Below are 23,361 nucleotides of genomic sequence, written 5' to 3'. Positions count from 1 at the left end.
GCATGTGGCAAAGTATCTGAAAACACTTATTTGCCACCAAAAACCTGGGAAAGAGCTATTGCATCTCTTTTTGCAATGGCAGAAACGAAGCATGGGGGAAAAGAAATGCTTTGCCCCTCGCTGCAGAGCAAGGGAGTGCCCGTGTCTGCAAAGGAACCCGCTATCATGGGTTGTGGATGATATTTTGTCAGTGCTGTGACTGGCTACATTTCTTCTTCATTACCATGTTTTTTTTTTTTTTTGGCTGGCTGGGGATAAACTCCCTTTTTCTGCATCCGTGCTGTTGGGGGATGAGGTAGGGCTGCCAGCCCCAGCTCCTAGGTTCATTCCCTGGCTGCTGACTCACGACGTGACATTAGCCGGGCCGTTTCACTTCCCCTTACCCCTGCTTGTCCTTCTGTAAACGGGGGTTCGCTTGGCAGGGTTTATCGACAGCGTTATGAAATCCCCAGGTTGTCATTTGAAAGGAACAATGTGGGGTTTGTGGGAAGAAGTAATTGCATCGAGGCAGGAGGGTCCGTTGCTTTCTGTGTCTCTGGGATAGAGCAGGGTAGAGGTGTTGGAATAGGGTAAAGGAAATTTCAAATGGAAAATAATTAATCAAAAAGCCGCTTTTTGCAGGATTGCCATTCTCAGGTGGGTGAATTTGCAGCGAGTCCTCTTCCTCCCTGCGATGAGTTTTGTCTGTCCTGTTGTACCCACCCAGTTATGGGATGGGAAGGAATTGCAGCCTCTTGCAGCAACTCCTGCTCTCCTCACCCTGCTCCCTGCAGGCACCAGCACAAGCATTTGTCTTGGTCTCAGCAACCTCTGCAGGACCCTGAGTGGTTTTGAGGCTGTACTGACTGCAAGCAAGAATAGTGCAGCCATTTATTGTTGCACGGTGTTTCTGACTACTAAAACAGACATCCATCTTCTGCTGTGTTTCTTTGAGCAGATAAGGCTGAGGAGAGTTACTAAGACATCTGCATAAAGAAAGATCTTTCAAGAGATGGTCCGTGAGCAGTGCAGTGCCCCAAACCTTTCATTTTTAGGAAGGTTGAGACAGACTGTTTGAAGGTAGGAAGGCTCTGCAGAGGGATCTGGACAGGCTGGATCGATGGGCTGAGGCCAACTGTATGAGGTTCAACAAGGCCAAGTGTCGGGTCCTGCACTTGGGTCACAACAACCCCATGCACCGCTACAGGCTGGGGGAAGAGTGGCTGGAAAGCTGCCTGGTGGAAAAGGACCTGGGGGTGTTGGTCGATGGCCAGCTGAATATGAGCCAGCAGCGTGCCCAGGTGGCCAAGAAGGCCACCAGCATCCTGGCTTGTATCAGCACTAGTGTGGCCAACAGGACTAGGGCAGGGATTGTCCCCCTGTACTTGGCACTGGTGAGGCCGCACCTCGAATCCTGTGTGCAGTTCTGGGCCCCTCACTACAAGAAAGACCTTGAGGTGCTGGAGCGAGTCCAGAGAAGGGCAACGAAGCTGGTGAAGGGTCTAGAGCACAAGTCTGATGAGGAGTGGCTGAGGGAACTGAGGTTGTTTAGTCTGGAGAAAAGGAGGCTGAGGGGACACCTTATCATTCTCTACAACTACCTGAAAGGAGGGTGTAGCGAGGTGGGTGTCGGTCTCTTCTCCCAGGTAACAAGTGATAGGACAAGAGGAAATGGCCTCAAGTTGTGCCAGGGGAGGTTTAGATTGGATATCAGGAACAATTTCTTTACCAAAAGGGTTGTCAAGCATTGGAACAGGCTGCCCAGGGCAGTGGTGGAGTCCCCATCCCTGGAGGGATTTAAAAGCCACGCAGATGTGGTGCTTAGGGACATGGTTTAGTGGTGGACTTGGTAGTGCTGGGTTAATGGTTGGACTTGATGATCTTAAAGGTCTTTTCCAACCAAAACAATTCTATGATTCTCCCATGTCATTGGCTTCATAGGGTGTGTGTCTGGAGGAGGTTTTCCATGTAAAGTGGGGTAGAAGACGGAAATGTCAAGCTCAGCAGCTTTCCTTTCAGCTGTGACTCACACAAGGTCATAACATGACTTCAGATCCCCACTAGAGCACTTCAGCCCCTCTTTTGGCTAAAAGTGCAAACAAAACCCAAAGCATCACAACAAGCACACAAGTTCCTTCTCCTCAGTGAGTCCGTCAGGAGGATGGTGCAAACCCAGGCAGCGGGTCAGGAAGGGGGTGCACGTCCTGCTGAGCCCTGTGGGCTCGAGAAACATCAGCTGCTGCTTTGTCATCTTTGAAATCATCTGTTTGTAGTTTCCATGTGCTGTCCTCTAAATAGCACATGGGCTCAGAGCTCTGCCTAGCGCGGAGGACCAGGACAGCCGTGTGCTGCAGGGTGGGCTGAGAAATGTTCATCCCCCCAGATCCCTCTGGTTTGGGAGGGCTTGGTGCAACTCCCCATCCTCCATACCTGTCTTTGGCTTAGGTTATTATGTCTTTAAATCTTGTCCTCTGCTCCCAGGACTCTGTGTTCGCCGTGTTGCCCTTCCTCTTTCAGTGCTCCCTGCCAGCCCTGCCTCTGGGACATCCCATGGGCAGTCACGCTGGTCCTTTTTATTCTTTCCGTGCCGACATCTGCCCAGAAGGGTGCTGCAAAGGCTGGTTTCATGGCATACAACCCTGCTCAGCTCCTTCTGGGCCAGTAGCTCCTCCTTCTTGGAAGCAGCTCTTTTGGAAACCTTCATCGTCTCTGTTACCTCCCGCATTTCATGTAACACCTTGCACTGTGAGGTCAGGTCCAGCCTTAGAATCACAGAATCGTTTTGGTTGGAAAGGACCTTTAAGATCATTGAGTCCAACTGCTAACCCAGCACTGCCAAGTCCACCACTAAACCATGTCCCTAAGCACCACATCTACTTGTCTTAAATCCCTCCAGGGATGGTGACTCCACCACTTCCCTGGGCAGCCTGTGCCAACGCTTGACAACCCTTTTGGTGAAGAATTGGGAGCTTAGGAAATACATACATGCTGGAATTAAATCTTTCTTCTGGAGGAGGAAGGGCGATAAAATAGCTTAGTGCATATTTTTGATGGATGGTCCCAATTTTACCCCGTGCACTTCCACCCAGCACAGCAAACCCACACATCCCGAGCTGCAGAGTGGGGTGCAGGAGCCTTCAGGTGCCCCCAACATGCAGCGATGTGGTTCTGACTGCTCCATCCTGCCCAGGCTGACAGTGACTGACAGTTGTTCTCCACATCCATTTTATTTCCTTTGAAACCGGGGATAGGAAGTCAAGTTAGGATGTTCCTGCGTTTTGCAACTGCCGTGAACATTGACTTCAGTGCAAGCGTGTTTCCTTTTTCATAGACCTGGTTAGCAAAGACAAAATGCAAACTGAGAACTGGTTGTGAGTTTATCAGCAATAAGCCCATTTTGGAGGGACTTTTGTGCTTTGTAAAGAAACAGAAACTGTTTTGGTTTCTGCTTAGGTCCTGCTCCACAGTTCTCTCTTCCCACGCATGCCACGGATGGAGCAAAGCTGATCTGGGATACCCAGGCATTTCCTGCAGGTCCCACTCCACCAGATCTCTGCTTCACTTCTTGCTTTCTGGCCGCTGACATTCAAGTCCTTGACTCCTTAGAGAAGTCCACATAATGAAATCCTTCTTTTTTCACAAATACCAGCCCTGTTCCTCCTCATTTCTTGCACCAGGTACGGACTCCTGAGAAATCCCCCCTTCTGCTGCCCACACTTTCACACCAGTTCTCTGCGTAATCTCATTCTGTCTTCAAACCATTTCCTGAATCTCTCCATCCTGCCATTATTCCTCTTCAACCTTCCTAATAACTGATTGTGACTTTTGTTTCCTGTCCCTGAGTTTCATATCTGCTCCTACCATCGCTTTCTTTCTGCAGCCTCTTTCCCTGTATTTTTTGCTCCCACATGTGCTGTTTTATGCAACACCAACTGGTCCCCTTTGCAGAAGATGACAGGTAGCACCTTCTGCTCAGCTCCCTGCATCTGCCTCAGGCTTCTTCCAGAGAAGGAGAGCTCATGGTCAGAGCATCTCTTTGTATTATCATAGCACTTAGGAGCCCTGCTCTTGGCCCAGGTCTCCAGGGTGGTAAATCCTCAACAGTTATAGACGACACCAAGCTGTGCGGTGTGGCCAAGACACTGGAGGGAAGGGATGCCATGCAGAGGGGCATTGACAGGCTTGAGAGTTGGGCCTGTGCAAACCGCATGAAATTCAACAAGGCCAAGTGCAAGGTCCTGCATGCGGGTCGGGGCAATCCCAAGCACAGATACAGGCTGGGCGGAGAATGGATTGAGAGCAGCTCTGAGGAGAAGGACTTGGGGGTGATGGTTGACGAGAAGCTCAACATGAGCCAGCAATGTGCGCTTGCCGCCCAGAAGGCCAACCGTATCCTGGGCTGCATCACAAGCAGCGTGGCCAGCAGGTCGAGGGAGGGGATTCTGCCCCTCTACTCCGCTCTCGTGAGACCCCACCTGCAGTGCTGCGTCCAGCTCTGGGGCCTCCAACAGCAGAAGGACATGGAGCTGTTGGAATGAGTCCAGAGGAGGCCACGAAAATGATGAGAGGGCTGGAGCACCTCTCCTATGAAGAGAGGCTGAGAGCTGGGGCTCTTCAGCCTGGAGAAGAGAAGGCTCCGGGGAGACCTTCTAGCAGCCTTCCAGTACCTGAAGGGCCTACAGAAAAGCAGGAGAGGGACTTTTTACAAGGGCAAGTAGTGACAGGATGAGAGGGAATGGTTTTAAACTGAAAGAGGGTAGATTTAGATTAGATCTTAGGAAGAAATTCTTTGCTGTGAGGGTGGTGAGACACTGGCCCAGGTTGCCCAGAGAAGCTGTGGATGCCCCCTCCCTGGCAGTGTTTAAGGCCAGATTGGATGAGGCTTTGAGCAACCTGGTCTAGTGGAAGGCGTCCCTGCCCGTGGCAGCGGGGTTGGAACTAGATGATCTTTAAGGTCCCTTCCAACCCAAGCCATTCTATGATTCTATTAAAAAATCCATTTTTTTATCCTAAGGTGCATGAGTATGAGGAAAGAATGGGATAGAGTTAGTCAGCCCTCATCCTAGCCAACCTACATCATTGCTGCATATATCTATCTTTTTTTTTTTAACAAGCATCAGTACAATATATATTTTTAAGAATTAATTCAAAGGAAAGCACTGATCCTTCAGAAGTCTATGGGAAGTGCGAGCGGCACTGTGGGGCTGAGAGCCCTGGGCTGGAAGATGGGACTTGGCCCTGTGGGCGATGGAGGCAGGACCTCTCTATGGCTGTGATGTTTTGTGGGGAGTGAAGAAGCTAGCCCTGTGTGGTGTGTTGGAGGGCATACAGCAGTAGTGGGGGAGGAGCTGGTACTTACGGAAAGGATCTTTGCCTGTTGTACAAGTGGTGTTTTGAATTGATATGTGGGACAGTGTTGCTTTTTGCCAGGCCAAAGAGAAGGCTGTTGCAGCAGTGGTCATTGGGTGCATCTGTATATTACTGTGAGGGCATCGAGAGAAGCCCATAGCTCAGTGATTCTGTGCAGAAAGGTCTGATAAATTCACCTCCAGCCCAGATGTAGGCTCCTACAGCCAGAGGTGAGGGTGATGCCCAGAATAGTGCAAGTCAACACTAACCAACATCCATCTCCATGTCTGCAGAAACTGGGAGGAGCAGTAGCAAGATGGGCTATATCTAGAAACTTGGAGGGTTTTTAGTGTTTGATATCATTAAGTTAGAGCTGGTAGCTAAGCTCCTAGGAGGAGATGCCATGTGCCGTGGGGCCAGCTGTGCTTAGGCCAGGGGAGAGCAATACGATGTTGTAGGACTGAGCTCTTCTGTTTTCTGAAAGTCATGGAAGTGCCTCATCCCAAATTGCCACCATTGTTCTTGTTCTGGAGCCTCTCCCATCCCTAAAAGAAAAAGACCTTATGTAGGTGTGGTGCTTAGGGATATGGTTTAGTGGTGGACTTGGTAGTATTAGGTTAATGGCTGGACTCGATGTTCTTAAAGGTCCTTTCCAACCAAAATGATTCTATGATTCATAAAGAGGTACTTGGACACTTGCTCCCCGCTGAGCCATCACTTGTGCAAATGCCGCTGGAGGTGGCAGTGGCCATGGACTGCGCTGACAAGGATGTGACTCCTGTGCTTGTGTTTTCAGAGTATGGACCTGACGAGCACAGTTGGCTACGACAGCATCATTCAACATCTGAATGATGGCAGGAAGAACTGCAAAGAGTTTGAAGACTTTTTGAAGGAAAGGTATGGAGCTGCCTCTGAAAACGGGTTGGGTTGAACCTGGGAAGTGGGGCGGTGGCACTACTTCTACTCTTCCTATTTCCAGTTTGGTTTCTGTCACGTTTAACTGTCCACTATGTTAAAACACCTTTGATTTTTGACTGATGAGGAACTTTTTTTCTTACACTGTCCTTTCCTTGCATGGCTGGTGCTGTGGTATGAAGTCCATGCCCAGGAATCCTCAGCTGTGAGGCAGCGATGATGCCCAGGGCTTGATGCTCACATTTTGAACTGTCTGTTAAAAAGAAAGGGGAATCAGGAGCAGCTTAATAATTGTCTTGTGTGTTGGCAGACATCTGTACTGATGTGTTTGCAGCTGTTAGTGGCCTGCCCAGGCCACACGCTCTCCCATGAAGTTCACCTTTCAGTTCAGCTTGCAGAAGATCAGGTGAAGACCTTGGAATAGGAGAAGCACAGCTTTGTTCTGAATTTGTCTTTGTACATTATGGACAGCCCACAGTTTTCATGTTAAAAAGAAGTAGTAGCATTAAATAGTGTGTTTATTAATCAGAGGATATGACCTAAGTAGAGGTTCTGTGGCTACAAAGGCACAACTGAGATGGTCTGGCCATATATTTTGACTTTATGGTTCACCTGGTTAGAAATGGCTAAATATGAAGAGTGTGGTAGAAGAACTCTGAATTAACGTAATTTTGGTATTGAGAACCGGAGAAAACAAACCTCTGAATACGAGACTTGGTACAAAACAACCTGGAACAAACGTAATGGGGATGCAGAGGAGGAGAAACTGCAGTTGAAAGTGTCTAATGCACCTACATCTGTCTAGGCTATAATCCCATGTTCCAGGAAAATTTGGGCTTTCCAGCCCAAGGAACCATCTGCTGAACCCTGACAACTGTGTCCCACTCATCCGTGACAACAGAGAGAGTGCAAAAAGCCTCCTCCACACCCTGTGCCCCGTTCTTCTTTGCTGTTGAGGGAAATGTAGGTTCCCACTGATGTGTCTAGCCAGGAGGAGATGAGAGGCTGGACCTGGACTTGCTACTGGCACCCCTCTCTGAACAGGGCCCAGTTCTCCATGTACAGCACAGCTGTTACCTGGTTCCGGCCGTGGAGAACATGCCTGTTGGATTTGATTCTTTGTCTAAAAAGGAAGTTGATGGGAATATAGTTAGATAGAGGGAAAAAAAATCAATTTATAATCTTTATTTTTTCCATTTCCCTACAAGCTTTTGGAGTTTTTTTATCCAGTAGACCTTCTAATGCAAGTGTCTAGAAGCACTTATTTCTCTCCACTGACTGTAGACAGCTAGGGCGGCTTGCCCAGATGGAGACATCTACATTTGACCAAGCAAGTCCAGCCCTGCTTGTCTGTACAGATTTCAAAGCAACTGCAGAAAGCTGGTTGCTCTTAGACTGGAACACACAGGCTTTCTTTCCCTCCCACCTCTTTCTTCCAAGAGGAGAGGATAATACGATCTCTCAAAGGTGTTATTTATGTTACCTCACAAGATGTGGCTTCTTCTTCAGGTGTTCTTCCTAAGAACCAGAGGCAGGCAGGAGAGAATACCTATTGCCTCATGTTAGAAAGTCCTGAAGAGCTGAAATGGCCCAGCTGAGCTTTGGGGTGCACGTATGGTGGCTGAGTGGTCTTTGAGGTGCCTACTCCCTTCTGTCACATTTGGCTTAAATCAGCCAAATCATATCCAAAAGTACTTTGTGTGGATGGACTGACAGATGCTGATGGCCAAGATGCAGAAAACGTGTCATTGCACAAGCCTTGTTCCCATATGAAACTGAGCCAAAAACTACTCAGGTGTCTCACTTGGGTGTATCTAGCCACCAGCTGCACTGGCTGCTTAGTCCTCCATCTCCTGCAGAGGTGGTCCTTGCACCCATCAGCCATGGGGAGATGGGGAGAGCAACGCATCTGGATCACAGACACAGCAAAACAAAGTGTTGTCAGTAGAAAGGCTGTTGGGTAACTGCAAACAACAGTCTTCCTTCAGCCAACCATCTACAGTTGGTTTGCAGCAGGTCAGAAGTTAGAGAGGGTGTTAAGAGCAGGTCTTGGCCTGTGCTGCAAACAAGTATCAGTTTCTGAAATGAGAACTTCCTCTCATTTCTCTCTTTCCTCAACAGGGCGATTATAGAAGAAAAATATGGCAAAGAGCTCATTAACTTGTCGAAGAAGAAGCCCTGTGGGCAGATGGAGCTGAAGTAAGTTCACAGTCCTGTGTGTGTTTTGCTTTTATGGGTGTCATTACTTGGAGCAATGAAGGAGGAGGAGAAGGAAGGAGGCTGTGAGAGACAAAACAGTGTTGAAATGTGATTGAGATGCTACCAGAAGATGATCTGAAATCAGTCTTGTGAATGAACAGTGCACAGTTGGGTTGGCCTTTGCCAATAAACGAGTTGGACTCCACAAAGTTCCCACCAGCTGTAGACTAACCAAAGCATCATAAATGCTCAGGAGAGATGTGGGCTGGCAGTTCAGCAAAGGGCCGAGGATCATGAGACCTTGGGTTCGCTCTTGACTGTTTTTGTGGCTAGAGGGAAGTACAGGTACTTCCTTGACTCAAACCAAGCAAATCTTCAAAGTCCAGCGTGTTACCACCCAGCAGGGGTGCTGTGGCCGCTGCGGTTGGCTCTGTGAGTGGCTCTCCATTTCCCCAGTGATCCTTGGCACCTTCTGCTTCCTGCTTTGTTTCTGTACTTTATACACGCCTGGTCTGATATTCTCTGATCATTTATTTACAGTTTTATAGTGAGGTGCCACATAAAATGTTTCTGAAATCTTTATTGTACAATATTAATAGGGAGAAAAGTTCCCTACATTTCCAACCACTGGCTAATGCACCATGTAGAAGGTGTTCATATGTCCCAAATGATACTTTTAGGAGGTTGCCTGAAACATTTGTCATGAAAGTCAGGATTTTTAATAGCATCTAATGTTTGGAAAGATGTAAAGTAGATCTCAAACCAAGTGAGCTGTGTTATACTCTCCGAGAGAGAGAAAAAGCTGGAGGTGTAAAGAGGGTAAATGAAACTGCTTGGAGCTTCTTTGGCTGGCGTTGAGTGAGGGACTTGCTATCTGTTTTGGGAGAGGTGCTCTGCTGCTGCCTGCACCTAGCCGTGCTTTTCCACTCTTTTTAATGCTCTGCCTGTTTTTCAGCACGCTGAAGAGATCCCTGGATGTTTTCAAGCAACGTAAGTAATTCTTCTTCTTCGTGTTTGTCAGGACACTTGGCAGCGCCAAAGCCTGCAGGCAACTTCTCGGGAAGAAAATAGTAGAGAAACCTCCAAATCAGTGCGATGCTGGGGTCAGGCATAGGCTGTCCTCCTGGCCAGGCTCATTCCAGCGTGTGGGGTTTGGGACGGGGCGCTTCCAGGCACGGGTGGGAGAGGAGACCAACAGGGTGACCCTTTGGGGATCTCTTGGGCTTTCAGGGCTGGCTGCAGCTCAGAGGTCATGCTTGCATTGTATATCAGAAGTTGTGCATGGGAAGCTCAGCTGGAGTTTGTTGGACAGGCGCGCCTTGCCCTCTTCACACACACATGCAGTAATCAGAGCATCTAAAAGATGATGCTTTGGCCACCTTCTGTTGTCCCTTCATTGCCACGTGTCACAGCCCGCCGGGGTACAGGCAGACAGCATCCCTACCCTGAGGGCTAGTGCTCTGCTATCCTGAGCTGAGTCCACCCTCCACCCCATCCAGGTTTGTCTACTGCCCTGTACCTTGGTGGACCTCCTTAATGAGGTTCTGCCCTTGCACTGTCTGACTACAGATAGATAGCTGCAGGTTTGAAACAGTTCTGGGGGTTGAATCATGAGCTACAGTTTTGCTTAGCTCCCTTGATAAGCTTGCTGGAGTGGCATTTCACGGTATGGCCGCTCACCTTCAGCAAGATGAGCCTGAGATCTTTTTTCAGCATTAGTTTTTCTGTGCCCCAAGTTGGTTGTCTGCTAGCCTAGGGCAATGCTTCCTCCAGACAGCTTCTTAAGCTGAAGGGCAGGCCCCAGCAGGACTGACCCCGAATAGCTCCTTACATAGGCAGGCGCTGCTTGGAGGCTGCTTCAGAAGTGCTGCTGCTTTTATGTGTTTCTGCAAGGGGATGTATGATGTGGGGGTCTCTGTGTCAGTTTGATGTCAGCTACAACAGTTGACTTGAGCAACAGAGTCTTTTTAGGAATACATATATAAGTATTTTTATTTTTTTCTTTGCAGAGATAGACAATGTGGGCCAAGGTCACATCCAGCTGGCGCAAACCCTTCGGGAGGAAGCAAAGAAAATGGAGGACTTCAGGGAAAAGCAAAAACTGCATCGGAAAAAGGTCAGGCACCACAGGAGCATGCGCCTTCACCTCAGGGTGTTGATCCTGCCCCAGCAATGGGATGCTCCCAGCCAGTGTCTCCTGCAATGCCCCAGCCCCCTCCGTGCCCCTGGTGCCTGCCGCTGACGGGAAGTCCTGAGCTCCTTCCTACGTGTTGCAACTCTGTCGGTGAACTGTGCGGCAACCTCCAACTTCCTTCTTCTCACTGCTGCGTCTTCTCCTTTGGGCACCTTTTGGGGCCAGCTGTAGCGGGGGCTGAGCTCCAGGGACACCAGCCTCAACCAAGGATGTTTTTAAAGTGTGTATATAGTGCTGTATGACCTCCATAGGGTCTGCTAAAATCTGCAAGCTCTTTAACTTCTTCTGGCTTGAAATTCCTTTGTCTGGAAAATGAGGGAAAACTGCTAGAACCAGGGGCTGGTTTGGACCTAGCAGAGAGGAGTGGGCTTACCGATTTTGCCAGACCCTATGGTGATGATACAGCACTATATATTTGTAGGATTTCATTTGTAGAGCTCCTTTGCATGTACAAGTGGAAGCTTAAATAGAAGCATAGAAGATGAATGTCTTGGATGGGTTTTTTGAAGATGCTTTGGGTAGATGAAGGTCCTTAAACCCATCTCATTCTATTCCATGACTTTTCCTTTCCTAAGCCACATAGTTCATCCTGGAGTTTTGATGGTCAGTGACGTGCTGACTCTGGGTCTGCTGTCTTCACAGATAGAGCTGATAATGGACGCAATTCACAAAAACAGGAATTTGCAGTACAAGAAGACCATGGAGGTAAAGCAAACGTGCTGCTGTTTCTTGCCAGATGGGTTAATGCTGCTAATGTGTTCATGCACAGCGCTGGGGCAGACTTAAACACAAGGGTCTTCCTCCTCTGCTGCAAGTCCTTATGAGGAGAAGGAACACGCCTCCACAAAATCCAATGTGAATCAAAGTGAAGACATTTATTAAGCATAAGCTGTCCCTTTTATACATTTTGTACTTTCCCTAGCTGTAAGCATGTGCATTGCTATTCGTTAATATTACTAAACATACTCTTCTTTGATGTGTTGATTGGTCACTGCTCTGCCACTGGTCCTTCCTTAATTGGCTCCATCAGTTCTTGTTTCTTCTCCTCCGTGTTCGGCTCCCACCGGCTACTCCCTCAATTCTTGTTTGCTCAGCTGCTGTTTTTCCTCATCTCTCGAAGGTCGGCTTGTTGACACTAGCTACATGAATCTTCTCACGCAGCTAGGCCTTCACTCCATACTCTCATACTTCTGGCTCATTACATGACCATTCTGCTCCAAAAACCCCTCTACAATTCCCCCTTTCTTTTCTTGAGCCAGAAAGGCCGTGTTTATTGTCCGCTGCAGGGCCCTTTGCAAGCAGGAGAATAAACACGGTAATACAAGGATGATAATACAAATCACAAACAATCCCATCAATAGCATTTTAATCAATCCGACCAGCCACCCTCCAATTCCCAAATTACCCAACCAGTCATCCAGGAACCCATGCTGTTCCCGTATTTTCTGTGTGGCATCCATGAGCTCTTTGATCTGCTTATGAATTGACCTGGAATGATCGTTCAGATCCATGCAACACATCCCATCAAACTCCTGACATCCGTGACCGTGCACTAATAATAAAAAATCTATAGCAGCTCTATTTTGTAAGGTAGCATGTCGGATACTATCTACATCATTGGCTAATGTTCCTAAAATTCTAGAAGTTTGATCAGCTCTTTTTGCAACCCAGCAAGCTAAATTTCGCAATTGTGTTAGTCCTTGTGCAGCAGCCACACCCGGTGCAAAAATAGAAGAAAGAACTACTTTGGTCCTAGACCATAGTTCTACCTCATCTTTACATTCTTTCCCTAAGGTAGTGACACTTCTTTTAATCTTGTGTAGGTTAGTGTGATTTAATATGACCTTTCGTGTAGGCATTAGTAAGCTTAATTTACCTATGGTACACGGACCTCCCAGTTTTTTACTGGGCAGCCCTGGCCAAGCCCTATCTCCACAAATTAGGAATAAACCTTCCGGTAATTTTCTAGGCATGGCCAAATCCGGTGCTGGCTCTGTTCGACTACGCCCTACGTTTGCACACCAGATAGATTCATTTTGCCACAATGGATTACTGGGTGTGACATTTTGTAATCTCTTTATGTCGTTCTGATAAATGTTTGATCCCTCTGTGTAATTGAAAAACACACAAGATTCTGCCTCTAAAGTTCCTAGGATGTCAAGTTCTTGGGGCTCTAAGGGACTGACAGGCAAGCTATCGTCCCATAAATCCCAATGTTCGCCACATTTCATTGCATTCTCACAGAGGCTCTGTTTCAGCACATTCAACCCTGCCACTATCTCCTTACTTTCAGATCTGTTTAAGGGGACCCCCACTAGAAATGTATGAAAGGGTTGTTCAGGCTGAGCTAAGGAGGCACAAAACTGCGTCTGGTTCAAGCTCCGCATCAGAGTCACCCAAACGTTGTGACTCCCCTTCCATGGTGTAGGTGGAAGGACTATCGGTTGATGACCTTTTGTCAGGTCCAGGATCCAAAGCAGGCTTAACACAGAAAAAACAACCCCTTGCTTTATCATGACTGCGCCTTTTGCTCCCTTTTCTATACCTCCCACGCAAACCTTTTTTCACACTTCCCGCAGTCAGGGCACTGGATCTCTCGAGAGGTCAGTGTTCCGAGGCAGATCCTGAGTTGGCTCCTGTAGTTCAGGTTGTTTTTGTAGCCACGGCTTCACCCACTTAGCTGGTACCCATTTGGCTCCTGTATCTGTAACGACACATGCATACCCTCGACCCAACGTTATTAATTTCATTGGACCTTCCCACACACCAGTCACCCCATTTTTTACCATCACTTTGGCTTGTTCCTGTTCTTTCTGAAAAGCCTCCATACCTCCCTTTAACCCTGCACCATGTTTTACTGCTGGAGGTACAGAGTAGTCCTGTGGCAAGCGTAAAAAGTTTAGTACATAAAGCGCTTTACACAACCTGTCAGGAGGAGATAGCCCTGGCTCTCCCCCTTTTTGTTTTTGTAAAAGGTGTTTCAGAGTTTGATTCATGCGCTCCACAATAGCTTGTCCCGTTGGTGAATGTGGGACACCTGTTATATGTGTTATACCCCACAGTTGGAAAAAGTCCTGTGTGGCGCGTGCCACATAGCCTGGGCCATTGTCCGTTTTAATCATCTGTGGAATGCCCAGGGCCGCAATAGCAGAACGCATGTGTCGTTGAACGTGTTTGCTGGATTCGCCTGTTTGTGCTGTAGCCCAGGTAGCAAGGGAGAAACAGTCAACACTCACGTGGACATATTTCAGCCGTCCAAATTCGGGGATGTGTGTTACATCCATTTGCCATATCTCCAACGGTCCAGTACCGCGGGGGTTGACACCAGGTGCTAAACCACCCCCAAGATGTTGACAGTCTGGACAGGACTGGACTATCCCACGTGCATCTGCACTGCGTAGCCCAAACTGACGCCGCAGTACCTTAGCAGATTGATGGAAAAAGGCATGAGATCGTTGTGCTTGAGCGAAGCGATCAATTGAAGGCGCAGCCCAGGCAGGTGCGACAAGTTTGTCTGCCCGAGCATTGCCTTCAGCTAAGCCTTCCAGGAGTCCTGTGTGACTACGGATATGTGTGATGAAATATGGATGCAGTCGCTCTGTCAGCAAAAGCCATAATTCATGAAAAAGTTGGTATAGTTGTTCATTAGCTATCTCTTTGAGCAGAGCACGCTCCATCCTCTGGACAATCCCTACGACATATAAAGAGTCACATACCACATTAACAGGTGCTGTGTTCCATCGCCTGAAGACCTCCACCACAGCTCGCAATTCTAATTGTTGTGTAGACCCTTGAATGTCAGATAAAATTACATCATGCCACTTCCCATTGTCTAACCATGTTAGTGCTGCTTTTTGAGCTTTGCCTCCAGCATCTGTAAAAACGGTGACACCACTGACCGGACGTTCTGACCTTTTTGGTAATTCTTCCCATTGACCCAATTGCAGCACGGAGAAGTATTTGTGAGGGGGTAGATGTACCTTCAACTCGCCCCTATAATCCAATAACGCAACTTGTAATGGTATGGAATTTTGTAATGCCCATTGTAGATACTCTGCAACCAGTGGAATAACCAAAAAAGCAGGTTCGACGCCTGCTATCTCTACAACCCTCTGCCTTCCTTTCATTACAAGTTGTGCTATGGCCTCTACTTTCGTAGTGATGGTACGTTTTGGTTGCATAGGCAAAAAGATCCATTCCAGCACATGTAGAGGATCCTTGTCAGTCACCCACTGCATAATTAATGCCAGGGGGTGGCGATCGTGATTGATAACCAATACTCCAATACTGTAATCTGGGTCCCAACGGTGAGTGTATGCCATAGCTATTTTGGTACTCAGGTGTTTCAATGCCTGCTCAGCTTCCTGTGTCAATGTGCGGGGGGCATCTGCACCGCCTCCTCCCTTTAGCAATTGCATCAAAGGTGCCAATTCAGCATTGGTGAGACCACACAGGGTTCGCACCCAATTGAGGTCTCCCAACAGTTTTTGTACATCATTTAAAGTACTGATATTCACACGAATTTCTAGTTTTTGGGGTCTAACAGTTGTTTTGGTAATTTCCCACCCAAGGTACTTCCAGTTTTCCTCCTGTTGTACCTTTTCTGGAGCTATTTGCAATCCACCTTTTGCTAGTTCAGTCTGCAGTGTATGAATCAATTGTTTTTTATCCAATTGTTTCCCTGCTATTAGAATGTCATCCATATAATGGTATATAATCAAATTTGGAAAATTCCTTCGCACAGGAGCAAGTGCCCAGGCCACATACATTTGACACATTGTCGGTGAATTTTTCATTCCCTGTGGTAACACAACCCAATGATAGCGTTTCATAGGTGCAGCTTTGTTCACTGATGGCACCGAAAAAGCAAATTTCTGATAGTCATCAGGGTGCAAAGGGATGGTGAAGAAACAATCTTTTAAGTCAATGATTAAAATGTCCCAGTCTTTAGGGATCATATTGGGGGATGGGAGCCCTGGTTGTAGGGTTCCCATATCATCCATGACCTCATTGATTTTTCGAAGGTCATGTAACAAACGCCATTTGCCACTTTTTTTCGGAATAGTAAATATTGGGGTGTTCCATGGGCTTGTTGTGGGCTCAATATGACCTTTTTCCAGTTGCTCCTGTACCAAGCTTTCGAGGTGGGCGATTTTTTCTGCAGACAGCGGCCATTGATCAACCCAAACTGGGGTTTCTGTTTTCCAGGTTAGTTTTAGGATTGGTCGCCCTTCATCAATGGCCGCCTCTAAAAACCCTCACTGTTAGTTACCAAGCGTGCCCCTAATTGACTTAATGCATCTCTCCCCAGTAAACAAATGGGGACAGGCATCACATATGGTCTTACTGTACAGGTACTCCCATCCTGCAATTTGCAACAAATCACATTTGTACTGATTTTAGTGGTCTGTATTCCCCCGACCCCCAAAATGGGCGTAGGGGGGATCTCCAATGGCCACGAATGAGGCCACGCTGCTTGACTGATTATTGTAACGTCTGCTCCAGTATCAATCAGCATAATTACCACGCAAGTTTTCCCACCAGGTTCTTTTAGTGTTACCCGTTCTGTTGGTTTTGCCTTACTGATATCCATTGCCAGATAAATGTCAGCCTGGCCTGTTGATCCAAAACCCCCAGCCCCTCTTATCTGATTCCCAGCTGTGGGCACAGCTGATTTAAAGGGGACCAGTTGTCCAATTTTTTCTCCTTTGGGTATATGAATTGGTGGCAGGGGGGTCCATACCATAATAGATATGACCCCTGTAAAATCGGCATCGATTATACCGGGTAAAACGAAAAGACCTTTTCGGGTCGTAGAGGATCGCCCGATAAGTAAGGCACTCAACCCGTGACCCAGTGGGCCTTTCATATCGGTGGGTATACATTGCACTTGCGGGTCTATCAGAGTCACCTCTACTGCTGTGGCAATGTCGACCCCAGCACTCCCTCTTGTGGCGGCGGCGACGCCATCCAGGCAGCCCGGGTGGAAGACCTGTTTTGTGTCATCGCGCTGGGTCTCCTCGCGCTCGCCCCCCCGTTTCCCAGCCGAGTTCCCTGCTTAGTGAATCTAGATCGGCATTCATCTGCACGGTGACCGTATTTCCGGCAGCGATTGCAGGTCCCTGCAAACTCGTGACTTTTTACTCGGCATTGAGCCTTAAGGTGTCCCGGTTTGCCACAGTTGTAACATTTTGGTCCCTGATCGCCTCTCCCTGATCGTACTAGAGGTTTCACCGCAGCCGCAAAGGCTGACGCCATGTATCCTGCTGTTTCTTCCGTTGTTCCTACGCGCTCACACGCATCCATCATTTCTGCCAGGCTAGAATTTTTGGGTAATGTCTGTAAAATGCGCTTACAAGTAGGATTAGCATTGTCGACTGCCAACGACATTAGCAACGCCTCTCGAGCTACATCGGTCAGCGATGCCCTTTCCAATGCTTCACGCAATCTTTCTAAAAATGTCATATAAGGCTCAGATGGACCTTGCCTTATTTTTGTATAGGCAGGAATTACTTTCCCATCTTCTGGGAGGGTTTTAAAAGCCTCTCGGGCTAAGGTGGCAGTAAGTGCCAAGGCTTCTGGTCTAAGTCGTGCCTGTCGTTGTGGATCACTAAACTGCCCTTCTCCCACCAGTTGGTCAAATGTTATCCCTAAAAGAGGATCATTATCTCCCCTCCCCAGGTTTTCCACCGCTGCAGCCTGTGCTGCGTCATGCCACCTCGTCCGCCACAAGAGTTCCTGCATCGGGGTTAAAATCATCGCCATCAATTGCTTAAAATCAAAAGGTGTTAAAAGCATGGACATAAAGATACTATTTATAAATGCTTGGGTATAAGGTGCATGCAACCCATTTTGTTGTACCGCTTTCCGTGCCTCCTTAACAATCTCCCACTGTAATCCTACCCAGTGCGGTGGTTCTCTCCGATTTCCCAAAATAACTGGGAAAGCTGTGGGCAGAATCTCCCCCTCCACTAGCGCATTCCGTATAACTCCTCGCCACCGTAATCGTGGATCGTCTCCTCCCCCGTCCCCCATGACAGAGTGCATACCAACATTCCCATCCATATTTCTCATGCGGCTAGTCCCAGCCGCCTCAGCACCCCCCCCGGCCCCCCTGGGCCCCCCGCGTAGGCGTTCCCTTTCTTCTTCTCTCCTCTGCTCCTCCTTATGCTGTCGCTCAGTTAAGGTCGTCTGTCTTTCCAGGTCTTGTAATTTTGCTAACAATTTTTCCGCCCAAGCCACCGGATCCTTAAATTTCCCTGGACCGCCGGCAGGCGATGGGGGAGACGACGGGGGCAGAGGGGGATATTCGTATTCGGCGCGATTTGCGAGATTGGCGGCTCGCGGAGGCTTGAAGGGTGGGGGGGTGGGCTCGGGCTGATGCTCATCAACCTCCATTTCCTCCGGTTTAGGGGGCTCCCCTGTTGGTTTAGGGGGTATTTCAATTTTCTCCTGCTCTTCTGGTGGTGCGGAGGGGTTTGAAAAAACCGGTATTGGCGGCTGACCAAAAACACGAAGACCTCTCGCCCCAGGGTTAACCTCTGTTGGACGCAGAGCCGTAAAAGCCCCTGCTGCAACAGCCCTCTCTGCTTTCATTTCTTGAAGAGCAGTAAGAACAGCCCTCCATGCAGTTGCCAGTTCTATTGCCTCCTTTTCCCCACTGCTTATTGCTTCCCATAAACCCTTTCCAATATCTTCCCAAGTGTCCACCTTAAAAGCGCTCTGGGGGTCCGAAGGGAACCCATGCTCTCGACACCAAACTAACAGTCTCCGGAGCAAATGCTCATCATGTTTCACTCCTCTCTTAGAGAGGATATGTAGGAGAAGCCTTACTATCGCACTTTCTTCTTTAGAAATATTTTGGCCCATCTCCTTTTTCCCCCGGCTGCTCACCTCACTAAGTGTCCCGTTGCAACGTTCTTTTCTTTTCTTTTCTTGCGAGTCGTCCTCCGTCTCGCCCCGGTCTTCAGACCTGCTGAGCCGTACTCCAGCCGGTGTACCTCCTTCTGGGCTATTCCCCGAACTTGCCGTCGATCAGCGTCTCATCAGGGTCACCATCTGAGGAGAAGGAACACGCCTCCACAAAATCCAATGTGAATCAAAGTGAAGACATTTATTAAGCATAAGCTGTCCCTTTTATACATTTTGTACTTTCCCTAGCTGTAAGCATGTGCATTGCTATTCGTTAATATTACTAAACATACTCTTCTTTGATGTGTTGATTGGTCACTGCTCTGCCACTGGTCCTTCCTTAATTGGCTCCATCAGTTCTTGTTTCTTCTCCTCCGTGTTCGGCTCCCACCGGCTACTCCCTCAATTCTTGTTTGCTCAGCTGCTGTTTTTCCTCATCTCTCGAAGGTCGGCTTGTTGACACTAGCTACATGAATCTTCTCACGCAGCTAGGCCTTCACTCCATACTCTCATACTTCTGGCTCATTACATGACCATTCTGCTCCAAAAACCCCTCTACATCCTTATATTGTGTCTGCATGAGTGGTGTGCAGGGCACGCTCAGCGAAACTGAAGAGTATGCAAGGCACACGGCTGGTGGTAGCCTTGCAGGGTTGGATATGAGTGATTTAGATGTCATGGACCGGATTTCCATGAGCTTTTCATCTTGAGTGAACAGCAGCTTGTCTTGTGAGGTGGGTTTTGCCCAAGCAGTAGGGCACCTGGGACCTTGCGTGCCATTCCCTGCTCTGCTAGCAGCCTGTGCCCACCTCTTCACTTGTAGGCTGTGCTTTCCTCCAAAGCCTCCCGCATGAGCTATATTTGCACCTTGTTGCTTGCTGACGTGCTCCTGCCCTGTTTGGTGGCTCTCCTAGGCCAAGCGGCTCTATGAGCAGCGCTGCAGGGATAAGGATGAGGCAGAACAGGTTGTGCACCGCAACGCAAACCTGGTGACGCAGAAGCAGCAGGAGAAGGTACGGAAAGGGGGGTGGCCATGGGGCAGGGGGAGAAAGGGGTGTCCCTTCTCACAGCTCTCCTGCCCCATGCCTCTTTTCCCAGCTCTGGGGTTTGGGGTGAGACGGGAGGGCTGGTGATGTTCCCCGGTTGGGCTGCAGTGCCGTTGGTGATGCACCAGTGCTCCCCTCTACCTTTCTTCTCTCTCTCATTTTTGGCAGCTGTTCCTGAAGCTGGCTCAGACAAAATCGGCTCTGGAGGACTCTGGTGAGCATGGAAATGCAGCGTTTGAAGGGTGAGGGGAATGTTTCCTGGGGCAGGGGGTTGTGAAGCCATGGCATGGCTCTTGGGTGAACTCCAGCTCTTGGGTCAGGCGCGGCTCCTCAGAAGCACGTGCCCAAGATACTGGAGGTGGACACCTGCACTGGAGAAGCACGCATGGCCCCACTAAGGCTGCTCCCGCAGCACGACCCTCTGCATTGCTCTGCGGCTCTGCGTCCCCTTGCAGTGCCCACCCACAGCCGAGCTCACACATTACTGCTGCTTTCTCCTTGACATCCCAGCCATTTCAGGCTTCACATATTACCTTCTAGAAAAGGGTTTTTTTTTAATTAATTTTAATCAGATGACAATGCAATTTCCCTTGCAGACAGGAGTTACCAGCAGAACGTTATCACACTGGAGAAGATCCGTGAAGAATGGCAGAAAGAGCACATCAAAGCTTGCGAGGTAAATGCCCCAAAATACCTTCACACAGCAGTGTGGTCCTCTGGGTGTCCATCCCTTGCTGCAGGGGTCATGGACGGTGCAGATTTGCCTTCTCTGTGTTCCCCTGGCAGAGAAGCAGCAGGATGTGTTGCAGCTAACCCTGCGTGTGTCTTACGCTTGGCTTCTGGATTCAAGGTCCCACTACTTCAAGGTTTCCACTATTTTTTTATATTTATTTTTTCCTTCCACCACCTTTTAAAATCAACAGTCAGTGAACTAAGTGCTGATGTTTTTGTCCATTACCTGCTTGCATGTTCGGTGTGGCCATCATCTTGAACAGTCATGGTCATGGTCACCTCTGCACACCTGGTGACTCGAGGCCAGTATGTGCTATAGCTGCAACATCACCCATAGAATTATAGAATCACAGAATCGTTTTGGTTGGAAAGGACCTTTAAGATCATCGAGTCCAACCATTAACCCAGCACTGCCAAGCCCACCACTAAACCATGTCGCCAAGCACCACATCTACACCTCTTTTAAATCCCTCCAGGGATGGAGACTCCACCACTTCCCTGGGCAGCCTGTTCCAATGCTTGACAACCCTTTCCATGAAGAAATTTTTCCTGATCTCCAATCTAAACCTCCCCTGGCACAACTTGAGGCTGTTTCCTCTCATCCTATCACTTGTTACTTGGCAAAACAGATCAACCCCCGCCTCGCTACAGCCTCCTTTCAGGTAGTTGTAGAGAGCGATAAGGTCTCCCCTCAGCCTCCTTTTCTCCAGGCTAAACAACCTCAGTTCCCTCAGCCACTCCTCATCAGATTTGTGCTCCAGACCCTTCACCAGCTTCATTGCCCTTCTCTGGACTCGCTCCAGCACCTCAATGTCTTTATTGTAGTGAGGGGCCCAAAACTGAACACAGGATTCAAGGTGTGGCCTCACCAGTGCTGAGTACAGGGGGACGATCACTTCCCTAGTCCTGCTGGCCACACTATTGCTGATACAAGCAGGTTCTGAAACTCTGAAAAACTTTAAATGACTTTGCAGCAGAGGCTGATGGTGGGCTGGGGACGCAGGCTGGGTGAAGCCATCCCCATGCACCAGGAGCCCTTCACCTTGTATCTCATGGACCATGCTGTAGTGTGGGAACCCCTCTGAGCAGTTGTATTGGCTTAAAGCAGACTGTCTCACAGTGAAGTGGTCTAGCAAGGATTTCTAGCACTTGCTGGGGAAGTGCAGAGCTGGTGGCTTGCAAAAGGTCTTCCCATCCCCAGTGTCAAGAACCGATAAGGTTCCACGGGAGGGGGGGGGTTCACCAGCTATGACTGATCAGATCACAGCCCTCCTCGGTCAGCCCTGCCCAGCCGGCACAGGTCAGAGTCCCCTAAAAACTCCACGGTCAGCCCCCACCCGCCTTTGGGTCGGAGCCCCCTAAAAACTCCACGGTCAGCCCCACCCCTATGGGTTAGAGCCCCCTAAAAATAATTCCCCCCCCCCCCTTTCCCTCCCGGTGCACTCGGGAGCAGCAAAGGATTCCCCTCCCCTATGAAAGGGTTCTTAGTTGATCCTTGAGACGAACATAAAGCACAAACGAGGCACAGTATTGATTCACAGTGGGCTATGTTTACTTGGAGAATAATAAGTGGATAATGATATTTTGTGAAAGAGGAGGAAAGACATGTAAAAGAAACCAAGAGACAGAAGGAAAAATAGGCTGAGATTACAGAAAGTATAGCAAGGATAGGATAGTCACCACCCAGGATCCAGTGGCGGCCCGCAGGTCCTCTGTTTGTCTTCGGTGTTCGGTCTTCTGGTGGTTCTGGTGGTGGTCCGGCACAGTGTGTCGGGGGGGTGGTCTTCCTTTATACCATGTAGGTAAGGGAGTGGGTTTCGTCATCTTGACAACGGTGTCTTGACACCGTTGTGACTATAGTTTTGCATATGCGCATACATCTCATGCACTATTTACATACCTTAGGCCTCGCTTATCACTCAGAGTAAACAGGATGTTCTTGGTGGGCTGCTTGCTCAGCCCAGACAATGGTCGGCGACTGATAAGCAGAAGAGTGGTGTGCTGCATCAACAAGCTTGTGGATTCCACAGTTCTGCTGTCTTACCAGTCAAGCCGGCACACACAAGCAAACTTTGAGACAATCACTTTACATTCCAGTCTCTCACACCCAGCCACACCAATCCCTTCCCAAGCTATTTCTCCTCAGGTCTCTATTTTACTTTTTCCTTTTGAAATGGAATTTTCTATCTGTTTTGTGTGGTGTGCATTGGTGTCTCAGTGCTGGTTTGCTTTTGGTGTCTGGGATCTCCAAAAGCCTCTCTGATGATGGGGCGTGGGAAGCAGTAGTTACAGTTCTGCAGACAGATTACATGGAGGTTTTCACCTCGATTTGTTGCAAAGGTCATAACTGATAACAAGTGCATATGTACGCTTGAGATGAAAGGTTATCTGTCATGGAAATATGTAAAGGCACATGAAATTGAGGTATACCAGACAGCAGATTTCAAAAAATTTGGGTTTAAACCTGCTTCAAAAAGGGCTGGGCAGGAAAGAGGGAGAAGACCAACCAATCAATGCACATCTGTTTTCATATACCCCCAGTGCTTTTTTATTGCTCCATACTTGTGGGAGGGAAGTGAGCTGGGACCACAGGACCATGGGGTACCTAGGGAACATGCACTGCCTTGAGGAAGCTGGCTTGGTCTCCCCAGAGGCAGCAGTGTGCCAGGTGACCCCTTCCACATTGGTCCTGCAGACCTTCCTGAGCTTAACACTCATCTTTGAAATACCTGGTTGCATAGAGGGATGATTTCTCCTCTGGACAAACTGGAGGACTCGTGGTTTCCATGTTTCCTACAGGAGACCACCACTACCTGCTCCTCGCTGAGGACAGTCATCTTTGTAGTGGCACTTGGGGATGAGAAACGTTCAGGATAAAAGAGTTTTGTTCTCGTTTTAAAGATGTTAGGGACGTTTTGTCTGTGTCGTTTCAGTTCTTTGAGACTCAGGAATGTGAGCGGATCAACTACTTCCGCAACAGCCTCTGGCTTCATGTCAACCAGCTCTCCCAGGACTGCGTCCAGAATGACGAGGTAT

General features: G+C 48.6%; 1 protein-coding gene across 1 annotated transcript in view; it reads left to right on the top strand.

Moving 5' to 3' along the window:
- LOC137675708 (proline-serine-threonine phosphatase-interacting protein 2-like) overlaps window positions 1-23,361 on the top strand; it is a 31,475-nt gene that overhangs the window by 4,774 nt on the left and 3,340 nt on the right. Inside the window, exons 2-10 of the mRNA XM_068421900.1 lie at window positions 6,125-6,225; window positions 8,365-8,442; window positions 9,398-9,432; window positions 10,452-10,558; window positions 11,279-11,341; window positions 19,462-19,560; window positions 19,762-19,807; window positions 20,190-20,269; window positions 23,259-23,357. Of these exons, the coding sequence (XP_068278001.1) occupies window positions 6,125-6,225; window positions 8,365-8,442; window positions 9,398-9,432; window positions 10,452-10,558; window positions 11,279-11,341; window positions 19,462-19,560; window positions 19,762-19,807; window positions 20,190-20,269; window positions 23,259-23,357 (708 nt within the window). The remainder of the gene's footprint in view (window positions 1-6,124; window positions 6,226-8,364; window positions 8,443-9,397; window positions 9,433-10,451; window positions 10,559-11,278; window positions 11,342-19,461; window positions 19,561-19,761; window positions 19,808-20,189; window positions 20,270-23,258; window positions 23,358-23,361) is intronic.

The sequence above is a fragment of the Nyctibius grandis genome, chromosome W, assembly GCF_013368605.1.
Source record: "Nyctibius grandis isolate bNycGra1 chromosome W, bNycGra1.pri, whole genome shotgun sequence".
NCBI lineage: Eukaryota > Metazoa > Chordata > Aves > Nyctibiiformes > Nyctibiidae > Nyctibius > Nyctibius grandis.
This window is presented reverse-complemented; position numbering and strand designations above follow the sequence as displayed.